Here is a 17542-nt window from a genome sequence, read left to right on the forward strand (position 1 = left end):
TAAGAGTTGACATCAGTGTTTACCCAGTGGTGGGAGGGTGGTTACGTAAATAGACCATTACATATACAGCAGTAAGTGTTTTAACTGATAGAAACTTAGCGTTGTTCTATCAAGGAGAACCTACCATGAGACAAGGATGAAGGAAGGCTTCTCTGTAGAGGTGGTTCCTGATGTTTGGCACCAACCTTTGAAAACCATGTGGAAGTTGTTGTGGGAGAATGGGGTTTAGTGTTAAAAGGGGAGGAGGCAAAGGAGTGGACAGAGAACAAGGATACTGCAGGCTCCCAGAACAGCAGGTGCCAAGACCCAGGGCTCAGACTTGAAGCAGGGGCTTAACCATGCGGAGTCTCTTATTCAGGTTAAGAAATGTGGCATTGTTCCCAGGAGCTCCAGGGAATTGCAGGTAAGTGTTATATCACAAACTGACATGATGAGGTTGGTAAATTTGAAAGATCATAGAATATGCGGTGTGGAGATACAAATTAAAAAGGAGAAGGACTGAAACCAGAGAAACTTGTCAGGAGGTGTCTGGAGTAGCGATAATGATGATGGTAGTAATATTGCTCCTGCAAGAATGCTAATCAGCACTGTCCTCCACTGTAATGCAGACTGACTGCAGAATCAGTTCACAGAAATGTCTCTCTTCGTGACCTGCGATAGAACCACTCACCATTACTTTGTCATAGAGGTGGTTTTGTGTACGTATTTTTAGTATACTGTGGAAAACTTGCCTTAATGATGGGATTTCTTTTCTCCAAAAATTTTATAAGAACTATCATATGCTTGGATCTTCAATGAATATCCATCATTTGTTGAAGAAGACAGTCGGAGATTTGTCTCTCAAGAAACAGGCCACCTGTATATTGCCAAGGTGGAACCATCCGATGTGGGTAATTACACGTGTGTGGTGACCAGTACGGTGACGAACACCAGAGTGCTGGGCTCCCCAACTCCTTTGGTGCTACGTTCTGACGGTAGGAAATATTTCAAGGTGCAATTCTAAATGTAAATATTGTGAATCCAAGCAAAAAAAAAAATGGGAAAAAGTGAAAAGTATGCCATGAAGAATTATTTCACTTTGCGCTGAACAAAAAAATATGAGTACAGTGATGAAGAAAGATCATTTCATTGACCATAGGTCCCTGTACCTAATCCTTACCCAGGATCAGCTTTATTGTTTTCGAGGACCAGTGCAAAATAAATATGATGGACCCAGTGTTCAGAAATTATTAGGAATTTCAAGATGGTGACAGGAGAGCATTCAACTAAGCTTGAGGTTTTTCTCAGCCTAGGTTCAGATTACATTGTCATGAAGTCACCTGTCCTGATTTTGGCCACCGTGAGCTTCTTTAAGCTCTGGATGTATTTTTATAGTATATAAATCATCTCTTAATTTTTTAAAAAAATATGCACTAGATTCCCAAAACATATTCATTTTGTAACTAAAAGTCCATTCTCTTTGATGAACCTCTCCCCATTTCCCTGCCACTAGCAGCATAGTGATGATAGTTAATAATACTGTATTGTATTCTTGAAATCTGCTACAAGAGTAGACCTGAGGTGTTGTCACCACAGAATATTAAGAAATTAAAAATAGTATCTGTGTGAGGTGCTAGATGTGTTAACTTGATTTGAGATAATCATTTAACAATGTATATGTATATTAAATCATCACATTGTACATAGTAAAAAATATCAGGTTGTACATGCAGCCTAAATATATATAATTTCTGTTTGCTAATCATACCTTAGTAAAGTTGAAAAGAAAATAAATGTGTTTTCTCTACCCCTTCATGGCTATTTCAAGGGAACACATGAGCTTTAAAGGAATCAGATTTGTAATCCTGTGTAACTGCCCCACTTACACAAAACCGTATCTGATACAGCACAATGTCATGACCACATATTACCTAAACATTTCTTTCCAGTCAGTTATAATTGAATTTGACCTTTCTCATTTATGAAGTTACTGTTTCTTGTCTCCAGGGTGCCATTTAAGAAGTTTAAGATTGGTTTCTTTGCTACCAGGGTACCATTAAGTAAATTCCCTCCCATAATTTTTGCTCCTTAGGATATTTCAAGAAGTCATAATACATTGTATATTTCAGTTTGACCAGAAATGTCCAGATTAAATACAGAATAAAAAAGCCTCCCATTTTATACAAGGTAAAAAGCATAATGGCTTTCTCGGAACCACTCTGTAAATGGTAATTTATGAATCATGGAATCCAAGGTCCCTGATGTTTAATAATGTTGTGTGTTTGGCCCACTTAGCTCTGCTTTTAAAAGTTCCTAATGAATGGCTAGTGAGTAATTTAAATCATTAGAGAAACTGGTTCAAAATGGATAAAAAGAAAGTTTTATTTAAGAAAAATGGGACAGTTCCACAGGAAACATTGAAACTATTAACTTTATATGGTGGATTTACAGGTGTGATGGGTGAATATGAACCAAAAATAGAAGTGCAGTTTCCAGAAACTCTTCCAGTGGCTAAAGGTGCAACTGTGAAATTGGAATGTTTTGCTCTTGGAAAGTAAGTTTTATAACATTTACTACAGGGTGCTGAAGTATTAGTTTTCTGAAAGAGATCAAGATAGTTTTTGACAGACTCTTCTTTTCCTTATTTATTTTCTAAAATTTTCTTTCATTTAGAAGCAAAGGAAAAATAAAATATAAGGAGAATGCACATATATAATTTAGGCTGAAACCATAAAGGCAATTTGCAGACAATGACTATGCCTGCCTAATTTCATGAACTAGATTGGTGTTATTTCTCTTTTGCTTGTTCATTTATTGTATTTTAATACAATGGATATGTGTTCAGCTTTTTCTCTAAATCATGATTTAACTCAAGAAAATGCAGAATTTGTTTTATTAAAATAGCAACTGAGGTTAAGCCTTGTATCAGGTATATGTGATTAACAATTGGAGATGTTCTGCATTTGAAAACGGGTGCCTTTTTGCTCCATCCTAACAAAAGCTTTATTTTGTCAAGCCTAACATGCATCCAGACATCTGTTTAAAGTAGCAAATAATGGGGTGCCTGGGTGGCTCAGTCGGTTAAGCGTCCGACTTCCGCTCAGGTCATGATCTCACGGGTTTGTGAGTTGGAGCCCTGCGTCGGGCTCTGTGCTAACAGCTCAGAGCCTGGAGCCTCCTTGGGATTCTGTGTCTCCTCCTCTCTCTGCCCCTCCCCTGCTCATGCTCTATCTCTCTCTGTCTCTCAATAACAAACATTAAAAAAAATTTTTTTAAATAAGAATAAAATAGCAAATAACTTGACAATTTTCTTCTTAGTCCTGTACCTCAGATTAATTGGAGGAGAAGTGATGGACTGCCCTTTTCCAGTAAAATTAAACTGAGGAAATTCAATGGTGTGCTTGAAATCCCCAACTTCCAACAGGAAGATGCCGGTTCCTATGAATGCGTTGCTGAGAATTCACGAGGAAGAAATGTCGCCAGAGGGCGTCTCACTTACTATGGTGAGCTTCTACTTTGGGCTAATTGGATTTTTAGCTTTTGTTCTATCAAATGTTGTCGGGTGGTGGGAAATTATGGCAGAATCCCAATGTCCACTTGTTCAATCCTGCATTTTGTTAAATAGCGATAAATATTTGTCATAGGAGGAATTAAAAACAGTAACATTTTGCCGTGAAATCAGAAGCGTGATGTCTTCTTTTTGCATTTTAAAATGATTCCTACAGTAGTGAAATATTATCCTTTTTTTCTATGAGTAATGTTTTATGCATTGAATCATATCAAGGAGCGATCTCCTCTGTATCTGTCCTCTCCCCTAGAAAATGTGATTTTGTATCTTTCTTTCTGATCTTCACTAAGAAGAAAGAAAGTGTTGATGGTGAAAACTTGCAATTACTGCATTTGACAAACCACATGAACTCAGACTCTTGAGTTCTTCAGTGTTTTCCTATCCCTTCCAATAATGTAACTGTGCTGTTTGCTGCCTTTAATTCATAATGACATTTATTTGATATACTGTTTGGTTGGGGTAAGGAAAGGATTATAACATTACCTTAATTTAGAGTCTGTTGGTAGGAAAATTAAATTATCTTTTTTTTTCCAAAATTTGTTTTCAAATCTTTTTTATTACAAAATACATTAGGTTTTTTTGATGAAAGCATGATTTAGAAAGTATAAATATATGATTTTATAAAATGTCCTGTAGTTTATGTAGTTTATGTAAAGATGTATGCTCAATGAATATATACTTGAATTTAATCATCAGAAACATGGTAAAACTAGTGGGAATTGACCACTTGTGTGAAAGGCAAATTGCATTGTATTCTTTTTATCTTAGAAAGTGGCAATGAAAACAGGCTATACACGTAAATGTTTCAAGGAGGAGAATGTTTGCAAAGACAAATATTAAAATTAGAGGGCTTTTTCTGACCTCCCTCAGAAAAATTTGCATTATCTCTGTGTAGACTGACACCTGTTCAACTATTTTAACATTTTGGGATCTGTCAGGAGCAACATGGAGGCCTGGTTTAATATTCTGAGTCATTCTGTGTTGTAACTCTTGTTATGTGATTAGATTAGAATATACAGGACCAAGTTAATGTTACCCAGGTGTCAAGGTCTACATGCTGGTGGGATGATGTAAAGGTGGGTTGATGAACACTTAAGCCATGAGTCTGTACAGATCACTCACAGCAAGTCCTTTTTTCTCATAGAAGAGAGCTTCAAAGGAGAAGCTTACTTACTCCTTTCTGAGAAACCATTACCTGACCCAGGGTAAGAGGTGACCATTACAAGAAAACACAAAATCAGAACACCTGCATGGCTCAGTCAGTTGAGCATCTGACTCTTGATTTCAGCTTAGGTCGTGATCTCCTGGTTCATGAGTTTGAGTCCCACAAGGCGCTCTGTGCTGACAGCAGGGAGCCTGCTTGGATTCACTCTCTCCCTCTCTCTCTCTCTCTCTGCCCTTCCTTTCTCTCTCTCTCTCACACACACACACACACAATAAATAAATAAACATTAAAAAAAAAGAAAACTCGAATATTCCAACTGTCGTAATGTTACAGCAGCAATGTTTGAGCTATCTGGAACAGCAGCCCTACCTAAATAAACAATTATATGCCTCATGGGGCAAGAAATCCAAAGCTAAGCTAGTGTTCATGTACCATATAATCAGGCCCTTGCTCAGTTTCTCTATGATTTGTTTCTGCTCTTATCTGTCTTTTCCCTTACTCTGCATGTTGCTCTCCAGTATAGTCACACAATGTCTGCCCGCAGTAACCACAGCATCAATCTTGTTCATCCTTACTGTCTCCAGAACACTGTGCAAATCTCGTTTCAAATCTCATTGCCCGAAAGTTCATTCCTCAACCAAACCTTAGCAAGGAGAATTGGCTTAAAACAACTTAAGGGCCTCTGTTTGGAACAGGGAATATGGTCAGATATTCCTGAACTTTATGGACAGTGTGAGGCAATGGAAGAGAGGATAGTTCAGTGAGAAATGGGGATTATTTTATAAATAAAGAAAGGAGGAAATAGATGCACACCAGACAACCGACATCATCCACTCTACTGACTAGAGAAGGTAGAATCCTGCTCTAGTCCATTGGGTTGGTAATATGATATATGCCTGAGAAATATATCAGAAATTAATGAGATGGGGTGTTTGATGAAAGTTACTCTACACTTCTGGCTTAAGAGTAGTGTATTCAATCCGTGCCATGAAGTTCTCTGGTTATCCACTCTAATATTTCACGTAAAAAATGGCCAGATAGAATATTTGGATTTAATATGATAGAATAAGGGGGGAAATCACCATTAACATGGCAGTTGTAATCTCAGAATTGGTTTCAGTCCAGCAAATTTTCCTCCCATTTGGAGAAGAAGAACAGTAGTACTGAGAAGCCAGTGCAATTTTTTTGCTAGAAACTTGAATCTCAGTCAAGGGCTCATGTGTGAGTCTCTTTGTGGTCTTATCCCAAAAAATGCTTGTAATTCCTGAAAGAAGAAAAATATGCTTTAGTATAAATAGAGTGAAGTGATTTTGCACTGAACTACACTTCAGACTGGGAAAGTCATTTAATAATAATAATAATAATAATAATAATAATAATAATAATAAGGTAAAATGCAGACCAGTATGTTTTCTCTAAGAGCTAAATAGCTGTATTTTCATTTCAATTTCTTTGATTAAAAAAAAGCAATTTTATGAGATAGAAATGCAAAGACAAATCTTCCCATGGTTACAATTAAATAGAAATAGATACACTGTTTCTCCATATGGAGAATGCACATGTGAATCACATTGTAGACATCACATACATAATGCAATGTGAAACCAGTAAGACATCTCACCTCCCAGTTTTGGGTCTAAGATGCAAACTGAGACTTGGCTGAATAGATTGTGTATATTGAGAGGCTTTAGTTTTAACTGGTATGTTGCTTTCATCTGTAGAGAGAATTTTCCAAATATCTTCTAAAATGTAACAGAAAATGATAAATCCATTTGATGCTGCTGATTTGCATACATAATTTAAGGTTGCACGAGCTCCTTCTTTTTCATAAGTCATATGATTCAAATTGAACCAATTTATCCATCTTTCCCTGCTTTCATTTTAATTCACACAGAGGTTCATAAGATGTTCATCGGCTTGTATTTAATTAAAAGTTATTTCTAATTTGAGGAACGTATTTTTTTCCTCAGCTATAGAAGTTTCTCTTCTATGGATGTTAATTCTTAGTGTGTAATTAAGACTAGTATCTGCTGTCATTCATGTATTAAGTTGTCATCAATTGTGACCTCATGATTCACAAATGCACTTGGAAAGGAGTATGTTTTTTGTACCTGCATTACTATCTACTGCTAATAACCCATCTGAGGAAATAGAATACAGTGCCCAGAATTTTGAAAACAGAGAAAACATAATGAGTTTGGCTTAGGAAGTGATAGATTGCATCATCCATCCTCAAATCTAGAAACATTTCCCATATCCACTTAGTAAATAGGGAATTAAATGTAATTTTAGCCACTATGCTCACATTAATCCGTTGCTCACAGTGTTTATATCCATTTGTGTAAAGCATTTATTTTTTACTTGCTGGGTGGTGTGGTTTTTTTTTCTTTCATTGCAGCAAAGCCTCATTGGGTTCAGCTCATAAGAGATGTAGAAATAGCAGTGGAGGACAATCTTTTTTGGGAATGCCGGGCAAGTGGTAAGCCCAAACCTTCCTACCGATGGTTGAAAAATGGAGAAGCCCTTGTGCTCGAGGTAAGGTAATGAGCCCGGTTAATCCTCACTCTCTTCATTTGACATTAAATAAATGCCTTCCTCGTACCTAGTGCCAAAGTAGACTCGAGTTTGCAAGCATTCATTCGCACCTTAAGAAGTGTCAAAGGGGATAAAATATAAAATCAAGTACCCAATCTGCCAAGAAGAAAATATTTTCAACATTGAATGTCATTGGGAAAAGGTGATCTTGTGAATTTAGTCTAACTATGGTATAGTTTTTTTGTTTCTTTTGTTTTGTTTTGTTTTTTGATTTTTGTTTTTTGCTTTTGAAATTAGGGAAGGCCTTACCTTGATCAAATGTGGAATATAATTTGCTTTTCCCTGTCTGACAACCTGGTATGGCCTCTGGAGAATAATTGTTATGTGGTTACCTTCTTACATACATACTTATTTTCTCAATCACTTTCTTTCTTAAGCCATGTAATTTTTGTTCTTTTAAAAAATTGTGTACTAAGTCAATTATATTCCTTCCAATTTCTATATATAACCTGTCATACTACCTAAAAACCCTTAATAAATGTGTTTCCCAGAACTCTTTTTAATGCACAGAATTTATAACGTGTTTGATTTGTGTGATTAAAAAAATGATGAAAACCTTTCCAGTTGACGGCGTGGAAACATGATACATTTTTTAAAGTCTGCAACTTTAGCCACGGGGAAAAATAAAATGGCTGCAATATTGTACCTTTTTCTTTGTTATTTATTTTACCAATAGACATTTGGACTGAAGGGTGTTTATTAGTATTACTAATGTGTGGCTGTTATGTTAAATCAGTCACAAATTTTTAAATAAGGAAAAGTTAAAATTTCAAGTCAGATTGCACAATCCTCTGAGGAAAAATGAAGGAGGTTTGTGTATGACTGAAATAATAGTGGTTTTCATTTTTCTTTTCAAATTATATATACATTTATATGCAAGACATTTTTGTTATCACCTAGGAGAGAATACAGATAGAAAATGGTGCCCTTACAATATCCAACCTAAATGTGACTGATTCTGGCATGTTCCAGTGCATAGCAGAAAACAAACATGGGCTCATCTATTCCAGTGCTGAACTTAAGGTTATAGGTAAGACTAAGCTTCTCTTGTCATATTTTTTTTCTTAAATCCTCCCTTTTTGCTAGAACAAGAAGTATTTACTTCTCATATTACATTCCTATTGTTATAATATCATTCAGGGGTTTTAACCAGAGAATATATTTTAATGATTTCTAAAGGAAAGCCACAGTTGTAGGTGGAATAAGCCTCAAAGGTTGAAGTAGGGCAACAGTAAGGAACAATGTCAACCTAAGACATCCTTATGCAACTCTAATATTTTAAATGGAGCAATGCCTTTTAAGAGAATAAGTAAATTTGGTGGGTTTTGTTGTTGTTGCTGTTGTTGTTACTGGGCCAGAAAAGTAAATACTGGAATTCAAAACAATCATATATTGTTCCAAAAGGAGTTGCCTTTGGTTTGAATAACCCTGCTAGAAGCCTCAAACACTGGGCATACTGAAGTTTTCATTTAAAAGGCTCAACCATTTGAGATTCTGAATTATTTTCTTCTTGCACTTTAAGTATATGAAAAGACAGAAAATGTTATATGTTATATTGTGTTTAGGGCAGTTATCCAGAAAAACACTTTGTAAGTTGCAAATGCCTGAAAATCAACCAAAAAATTGTCAGGGCATAGCATAGTTATGACATAAATAAGAGAGAAAGTAGAAGGGAGATTTATCGCTACATGTAATTAAAATATAGATTTGGATCTGAACAGAATTTGATCCTGGCAGGACTCAAGCATCATCACCATCATCAGGCTCTATATGGTGTTCCCCAACACATTCAGTTTCCAGGAGCACAGTCAATACAGTGGAAAATACATGGCTTTCTGAATTGCTCATATAGAAGTCACAGTCCTGCATGTCACTGGCCTTGTGTACCTGATTTGGGCCACATACCCATGGCTGGTCTGATCCAATATGGCCCAAAGGTTGTAAGCACCTGCTAACTCAGCAGTCCTTAGCTGGGGATGATTTTGCCCCCAGGAAATCTTTGGAAATGTCAGGAGACATTTTTGGTTGTTACAGTGTTGGTGATAGATAGGGGAAAAGGGAACCAGTGTGTGTTACGGGCATCTTGTGAGTATAGGCCAGAAAGGCTACCCACAAATAATCCTACAATGTAAATATCCTACAGCGCGCATGACAGCCTCTCACAACAAATAATTATTCAGCCCAAAATGTCAGGTGCCGCACTGACATTACTGGAAGCAGTTCTCTCATCCTTCATGCCTGGTGGTTAGAAATGCATTCTCTGCAGTAGGAGGCCTGAAGTCTGGGAAGGGCAGATCATCAGCTGAAAATCTGGCTACTGTTATCCATGACAGGGAAGGTGGGGTATTATAACAAAAAGAGAGTACAATTTGTACACAGTCTTAAGTTGAAGCACTACTATCTCTTGTATTAAATTAGCCTTATGAGTGATAGTTTATTCATCTTAAAATGGATGATTTCCTACCCAAAATGCTATATGAGGCTCTTGTATGGGAAAAATACTTTTAGTCAAAAGTGTCCTTTTAAGATCTTAATTTTTAAGGCCAACAACCCCTTGATAACGTATCTTCTTTATCCACACTCTTATATAGAATCACACAATATAATTCACTATATGATCTCCACTTACGAGAAAAATAAATTATATTCATTCGGGTTTGCTATAAGGCAGAGTATTAGACATTAGGAGAAATGCACTATGTTTAGTTAACTTTTTCTACATTTGCAATAAAAGACTGATTTTCTGATTAACCTATCATTTCATTCAAAGATACATTATTATGTATCTTGAATGTTCAAGTGTTGTTTCGGGATCAACATTCTGTTCATTATCAGCAGACATAATGTTCTCTACATGTTATCATATTTAATGTGATACTAGAACATTAATATAATAATGCAGATTATAGATTTCTCCAACTCAGAAGTTAAACATAAGCATATGAAAATTTTATAATGGATGTTGATCAGTTTTATGCAAGACGATAATAATTCAGTATACTCAGCCTTCCTTCTAAAAACATTTACTGAGCACCTAAGTGCCAGGCACTGTGCCACATGCTGGGTCTTGGAGATCACAAGGGACAATGAGCCTATTGTTGTCTGCATGGAACTAACTTTCTGTGATAAATGTTTTTCATTTTGATACGCTCATGATTGAGCTATTTTAAAACTTAATGGTGAAGTTTAGAAATTTCTACATAAAAAATTATCCCAAGATTTAGAACTTCTAGGAACATACAATGATAGGAATTACTTTTTGAGCTTTGAAATCCTGTGAGTGGTGCCCACGCAATTAAGTAAATCAAGTACTAACATCTGTGTGCCAGGAAACTTTGAATGTAGTTATAACACATGCGCCTGGGTGACTCAGTTGGTTGAGCATCTGACTTCGCCTCGGGTCATGACCTTGCAATTTGGGAGTTCCAGCCCCTTGCCTGGCTCTGTGCTAACAGCTCAGACCCTGGAGCCTGCTTTGGATTCTCTCTTTCAGTCTCTCTCTCTCTCTCTCTCTCTCTCTTTGACCCTCCCCTGCTCACACTCTGTCTCTCTCTAAAAAATAAATCCACCTTAAAGAAAAATTTTAAGTAGTTGTAACCAATATTAGGCTGTATGTTAACCCAACTAAAATTTAAATTAAAAAATAAATAAAAGTCATTATGAAGTCAACCTTTGAACCCACAGGTATTTTAAAATGTTAAATTGAAAGTAAATTTTCATTCTCTCTTCCCTTTCAGCTTCTGCTCCCGATTTTTCAAAGACTCCAATGAAAAAGTTGCTTCAAGTGCAAGTGGGCAGCATGGTCAGCTTGGATTGTAAACCTAGAGCCTCTCCCAAAGCACTCCGTTCATGGAAGAGAGGAGATGTGATCGTGCAGGAGAATGAAAGGTATTTTATTGTCCAAAATAATGGTGATGTACTCTTCTTACTTTCAATAGTGATGTCAAAGTGGATTCTTAGTATGAAATCAGAAGCACCAGCATTTCAGTAGAATATGAGGTGTTGAAGAACCAAGACAGTGGTAACTTTGAGTCTGTAATACTTTCTCTTTTTTTATTTTTAAATTTTTTTTTAACGTTTATTTATTTTTGAGACAGAGACAGAGCATGAATGGGGGAGGGTCAGAGAGAGAGAGACACAGAATCTGAAACAGGCTCCAGGCTCTGAGCTGTCAGCACAGAGCCTGACGCGGAGCTTGAACTCACGGACCGCGAGATCATGACCTGAGCGAAGTCTGACGCTTAACCGACCGAGCCACCCAGGCGCCCCGAGTCTGTAATACTTTCATGAAGATAGTAATAAATTTTCGAAATCGAAAAAGGGTTGGATATATCATCTAGCTTCTTCCCACATAGAATACCTTATTTTATCAAGGATTTTCTCCTCAGTCACGTGGTAAGACTCAAAAGTAGAATGATGAAAGGTCTGTCCTAGACTCAGATGAGCCAACGTCCCAGGACAAAGTAGAGAAGACATAATGAGAGTATATGCCAAATAAATACCAATATTGCCATTTCCCTGTACTGAAATAACTTCTCATTCCTGGTTTTAGTTTAGACAAAGGCTTGCTTGGTTTCCTGACTATTGTAATAATGAAGAGGAAGAATGAGACTTAAAGGTGTCACTTACAGTGCGGACTGACTGCCCAGGTTCAAATCTTCATTCAGCCTTTTACTTCCTCAGTGTAAAGCTTTCCATTTGGTGTCTCATTTTCTCATTTTTAATGAAGATGATAATTAGTATGTTATGAGGCTTGTTAGCTAGATGAAATACATAAATATCTATACAGCACTTAGGTCATTACCTGTCAGTGAATAAGTGTAAGTATTGGCTATTATTATTATTTATTGAGTACTTAACTGCATGCCAGGTATTATGCTCAGAGCTTGTGATAGGTAGAATATTGACCCCAAAGATGTCCGTGTCCTTTTCCTGTAAACCTTTGATTGTGTTACATAGATGACCAAAGGTAATTAAAGTTGAAGATAGAATAAAGGTTGGTAAGCAGATGACTTTAAAATTTGAAGTTTATCCTGGATTATGTGTGTAGGTTCAAAGTAATCACCTGAATACTTGTAAGAGGAAGGCAAAAGAGTTTGTCAGAAACATATGATAATCAAAGATAAGGCAGGAGAGATTTCATACTTCAGAGGGACTTCAGTTGGTATTTTTGGTTTGGAAGATGGTGGAAGGGAGCCATGAGCAAATGAATTTGCCGTACTCTCTAAGATGGGAACAGCCCTCAGTTGACAGCCAGTAAGAAAACAGGGACCTTAGTCCCATAGCCACAACAAACTGAATTCTGTCAACAACATGAAGGAGCGTTTAGTAATTCTCAACCTTCCCAAGGAATGCAGCCCTGATAATACCTTGATTTTGGCCCAGCAAGACCCATACTGGACCTCTGACTTCCAGAACTATATTGTAATAAATTTGTGCTGTTTAGGCCAAATTACTAAATTTGTACTAATTTATTATAGAAGCAAGAGGAAATTAGGGCACCTGGGTGGCTCAGGTTAAGCATCCAACTCTTGGTTTTGGCTTAAGTCATGATTTTGCAGTTCGTGGGTTCGAGCCCCACATCAGGCTATGCACGGTCAGTGTGGAGCCTGCTTGGAATTCTCTGTCTCTCCTTGTCTCTGTGTTCCTCCCCTGCTCATGCTGGCTCTCTCTCTCAAAAGTAAATTAATAAATTAAAAAAAAAAAAGGCAAGAGGAAACTAATATAGAGCTCTGTGTGCATTATCTTTTTTAAACATCTCTGCAACTCTGTGATGTATAGATCATATTATCATCTCCATTTTACTAATGGGGAAAATAAAACTTAGATAATACAATTTGCCTAAAGTCACATAAACCAAGATTTTAATCCCTGACTCTAGATATAACCACTAAGTATTTTCAATGTCACATTTTGTATAAGGAGCCCAGAATTTTAGAGGCCATCTCAGCCTTTGAAGTCATGGAATCCAGATTACTCTTTTGGAGATGAGGGAAAACAAACAATAAAACATTAGGTCAAAAAAATATGGATTAATTTTTTTTTTTTAATTACAAAGTCTTATTGCTGACAACCAGGTTGAACTGCTTTTATATTACCAAGACACCAAGGTATTTTTGTGAGTTGGTATGATAATACAATCTCCAATTCCTCCAGTATTTAATGGGAGACACTTCCATTAAAAAGGAGCCACAGCAGGATGACAAGGCAAAATTGTGAACTGAGTGATTAAACACAATCCAGCTAAATGCTGGGCCTCACAGAATAGATTTCTGGAATAGGAAGTTAATTAGTGATTTGGAGTTTAATTTTGTAAACCAGTTGAAACAAGTAAAGGCTTGTGGCACAAATTAGTTACTTGTGTCTGTACTGGAAGTTAAGTCTTCTCATGTAACTACTGACTTTTCGTGTTAAAAAAGTTTTAAATAGTTTTAACTGTGTACATAAATTAAATAGTAGTTAAGTCCCAAGGATTTCAATGTTTTACACAATAATAAACCCAGTTGTCCTCGCAGTAGTGCCTATAGTAGGCAGAGGTTTTTAATCTTAATTTCAAAAGAGGATAAGAAGATTAAGAGTTTTAGCAAGAGGCACACAAAGAGGGATTTACTCCCACATTATAGAGTAATGGGGTAATACAGGAAAAGAGGGTATAAATTCCAGAATCTGATCTGGGACTTCTGACTCGGCTCCTTACTACCTTGGTGTCATTAGATCTATTATGTAACACCTTTGAATCTTAATTTCCTCACTCACAAAAGAGATAATAATTCCTATGTTGCATAGTTACTATACAGCTAGCATTTAGCATAATGTCTGATATTTGCAGATATACTAATTGGTAAGAATAAGGATATTTTACAAATAAGATGTTGAAAGTAACAGTGACTAAGAAAGACAGATGCCTTTTGGTTGGGTGATTCGTTGGCTGGTTGATGTCTCTCAAGGTAGGCAGTTGGGACTATCTGGAATCCACAGTTGTCCAAAACACAGACCTCTTTTATCTTGCTTTACTTTCTTCACATCCTGAACCAAGATGGTTGCCATGGCTTTAGCTCCTCAATGTCATCTCCCAGTGACAGGAAGGAGGCAGGTAGAAATCAGGGTACACTTCTTCCTCTTTTTAGGAACGTCTCAGAATACGGTTATTTCCTTTATGCCTTATTGGGCAGAAATTAGTTAGCTGACCAAACTGAAATGCAAGGGAGATTGGGGAATATGGATTTTTTTTTTTCTTTTGGCAGGCCTGTATGCAATGAGAATTTGGGATTACATTTTTGTTTGTTTGTTTGTTTGTTTGTTTGGGTTTTTTCAAACTGGCATTATGTTTTAAGTAGAAAGAGGAAAACGATTTACTCTAACATGTATCACGTTCATCAGTGTTACTTCTATCCATTTCAGGACTACTGACCCTCCACTTTGTTTTAAGTATTTGTAACATCTCTTTGATGAATAAGAAAACTTTTAGATGTAAAAATAGGGTTAAAAAGAGGAAACATGTTTATGAAGAGGGTCCATAGTGTTGCAGTCCCTCCCAAGTATCTTAGTTTGAGCTTTTATAACACAATACCATAAACCAGATGGCTTATAAACAACAGAAATGTATTTCTCACAGCTCTGGGTGTGGTCATCCAAGATCAGGGTGCCAGCTTGGTCAAGTTCTGATAAGGGGCTTCTTCTGGGTTTCAGATGGCAGTCTTCTCCTTACATCCTCACATGACAGACAGAGAGCAAGAGAGCCCTCTGGGGTCTCATAAGGGCATTAATCTCATCCAGGAGGGCTCCCTGCTCATGACCTAATCACCTTCCAAAGGCCCAGCCTCTTAATACCATCACATTGGGGATTAGGATTTAACACATGAATTTTGGGGAGACTCAAACATTCAGTACATAGTACCGGGTCTGATTATTTGGATTTTGCTTTTATCTCCTTGGACAGCAAAAGTACTGATGAGTCGGAGCCTTGATGCTTAGGGGAAACGCTGCTAGAAGCAATTATTGAACAAGTTACACTTTTGAATCTTCTCCAAGTTCATGTGAAATCAGAGTGGGCCTCAGCCATCACTTGGCAGCAAAAGCCCCATGTCTGTCCCTCTTGACTTGGTCACAGCCTTAAGCCAAATTGAGGAAGCACTTTAAATGATAGATTTATTGTGGTTGTTGAATCATTGGCTGTTCTGACTTAAAACATCGAGATTCAAATCTCATTTGGGGGAACAAATGACACATTTGAAAATAGAAGACAAAATTTTTGATAGGGTATTTATGGCAGGATTGTAAATCCATTCGTTTTTTAGGTTTTTTTCTTTTCCTTTTTCTTTATCTTTTGTATATGAACTTGGGTTTGTCACTGCATGAGGAACTTATAAATAGGAAAGCTTTCTCCAGCCTAGCGTAGGAAATGCTGGTGGCAAATACACTTTTGATTAAGCCAGTATATACACATACTTTATTATTTAAAGCCCAAATCAAGAAAAATAAATGTAAAAAAATAAAGTCTAAATCAGGAAAAGAAATTAAGGATTAAATATGTCTTAAAAATCGCAAAAATTAATAAATATGTCTACTGTGTAAATCACACAATCACACAATGAATAATTATCTTCTACCTGGTTTGTAAGGTTTTATATCAGCACAATAACAGCTTTATAATTAACGCATCAGGCATAGTAATGAGAATCTAAGTCACTGAGACAACTAAATTACAGAATCGCTTTGAAGAAATCAGGGTTATTGCTTTGAGGTCGAGAGAGCATCTCAAACTAAGGTACTAAAGGAATTACTTCCCAGCAGAGGTCTTAGAAAAGCTGTTCTGAATAGATTACAAGAGCTTACAATGTAAATAGTGATTCTTAAGGTCTTAAAATCAAGTGGTCATTCAGTCATTGGAAAATATTTTGAGCACCTACTCTGTGCTAGGAACTAGATATTTAATTTTTGTCAGAGAAGTCCATCCTCTTGTTGGTAGCTTTTCAGGTATACAGACAAGCGCAGTAAAACTCAATTGGTAAAGTACAGTATGTTCTGTGATTACCAGAGAAGGCTCCATCTCCAAATTAGGGATCTGAGCAGACTTCTGGAGAATGTAATATGTACAGCAAGATTTGAAAAATGACTAGAGTTCGCTGAAGAAGAATGCTTCAGAGGAAGGCATAAATACCTGAGTAGCTTCAGTTTACTTCAAGTGTGAAGTGTCTGGCAAGGGGGAATGCAGACAGAATAGGGCTATCGAGGTGAGCAGGAATCTTACTGAGAATGATGGTAAGCTAAATCAGGAAGTTTGGGCTTTATTCCATAGGCACTGAGAAACAACAGAGTAATATCAAAGTAGCAGAATTAAAAGATCATATTTAATTTTGATTATTTTCTTTAAAAAAGCACAATGGTGGCAACAGAACATGGATTGGAGTGGCAGAAAGACTTGAGGGAAGAACCTCCCTTAGTAGTAATTCACCAGTCTGAACATGAGATTATTCTAGCCTGAACTGAAGAAATGGCAGTGAGAATGGAGAGAAGCATTGAGTATGAGAAGGGGTTAAATCCACAGGACATAGGAGTTGTTGATGAAATTAATGATTTGACAAAAACTTTAGAGGCAAGAATGAATCCTAAATTTCCAGCTTAGACATCACGGAGCATGGTAGACCTATTCAGTGAGAGAGAGAACATTACAGAAAGAGCAGAAGTCAGTGCAAATCCAAGTGGTATTTAGGATTGTTTGTGTTTGAATTGCTTTTTGGAAACCCAACTGGATATATGAGCATACAGAAGTTGACTAAATGAACCTGGAATTCAGGAGAAAACCTTGAGCTATAGGTAGAAATTTAGGTGTTCTGAGCATGACATGGTAGCTGTGAAACCATGGCCTTAGAATTGTCTTGAAACGTACCTAACATTACATGGTAGAGCATCAACACCTTACTTCTGAAGCTGATGGAAATTTACGCTCTGAGTAGAGAATCCTGTTTTTACAGTCTTTGTTAAATGACTAACAGTCATAATTTATAAAGAATCAATTTATTAAGTCAGGCGGAGAAAGACAGATACCGTATGTTTTCACTTATATGCGGAGCCTGAGAAACTTAACAGAAGACCATGGGGGAGGGGAAGGGAAAAAATCGTTAAAAAGGGGGAGGGAGGCAAACTATAAGAGACTCTTAAATACTGAGAACAAACTGAGAGTTGATCGGGCATGGGGGAGAGGGAAAGTGGGTGATGGGCATTGAGGAGGGCAC

The 17542-nt window shown here is 36.9% G+C and overlaps 1 protein-coding gene across 3 annotated transcripts in view; it reads left to right on the plus strand.

The window, feature by feature from the left end:
- The window catches only part of CNTN3 (contactin 3), a 340674-nt gene that overhangs the window by 238807 nt on the left and 84325 nt on the right, over positions 1–17542 (plus strand). For all 3 annotated transcript variants that reach the window (XM_058726205.1, XM_058726206.1, XM_058726208.1), the window contains exons 6-11: positions 771–974; positions 2431–2533; positions 3298–3482; positions 7111–7247; positions 8208–8337; positions 11045–11195. In XM_058726205.1, the coding sequence (XP_058582188.1) occupies positions 771–974; positions 2431–2533; positions 3298–3482; positions 7111–7247; positions 8208–8337; positions 11045–11195 (910 nt within the window). The remainder of the gene's footprint in view (positions 1–770; positions 975–2430; positions 2534–3297; positions 3483–7110; positions 7248–8207; positions 8338–11044; positions 11196–17542) is intronic.

Source organism: Neofelis nebulosa, chromosome 4 (genome assembly GCF_028018385.1).
Source record: "Neofelis nebulosa isolate mNeoNeb1 chromosome 4, mNeoNeb1.pri, whole genome shotgun sequence".
NCBI classification, from domain to species: Eukaryota; Metazoa; Chordata; class Mammalia; order Carnivora; family Felidae; genus Neofelis; species Neofelis nebulosa.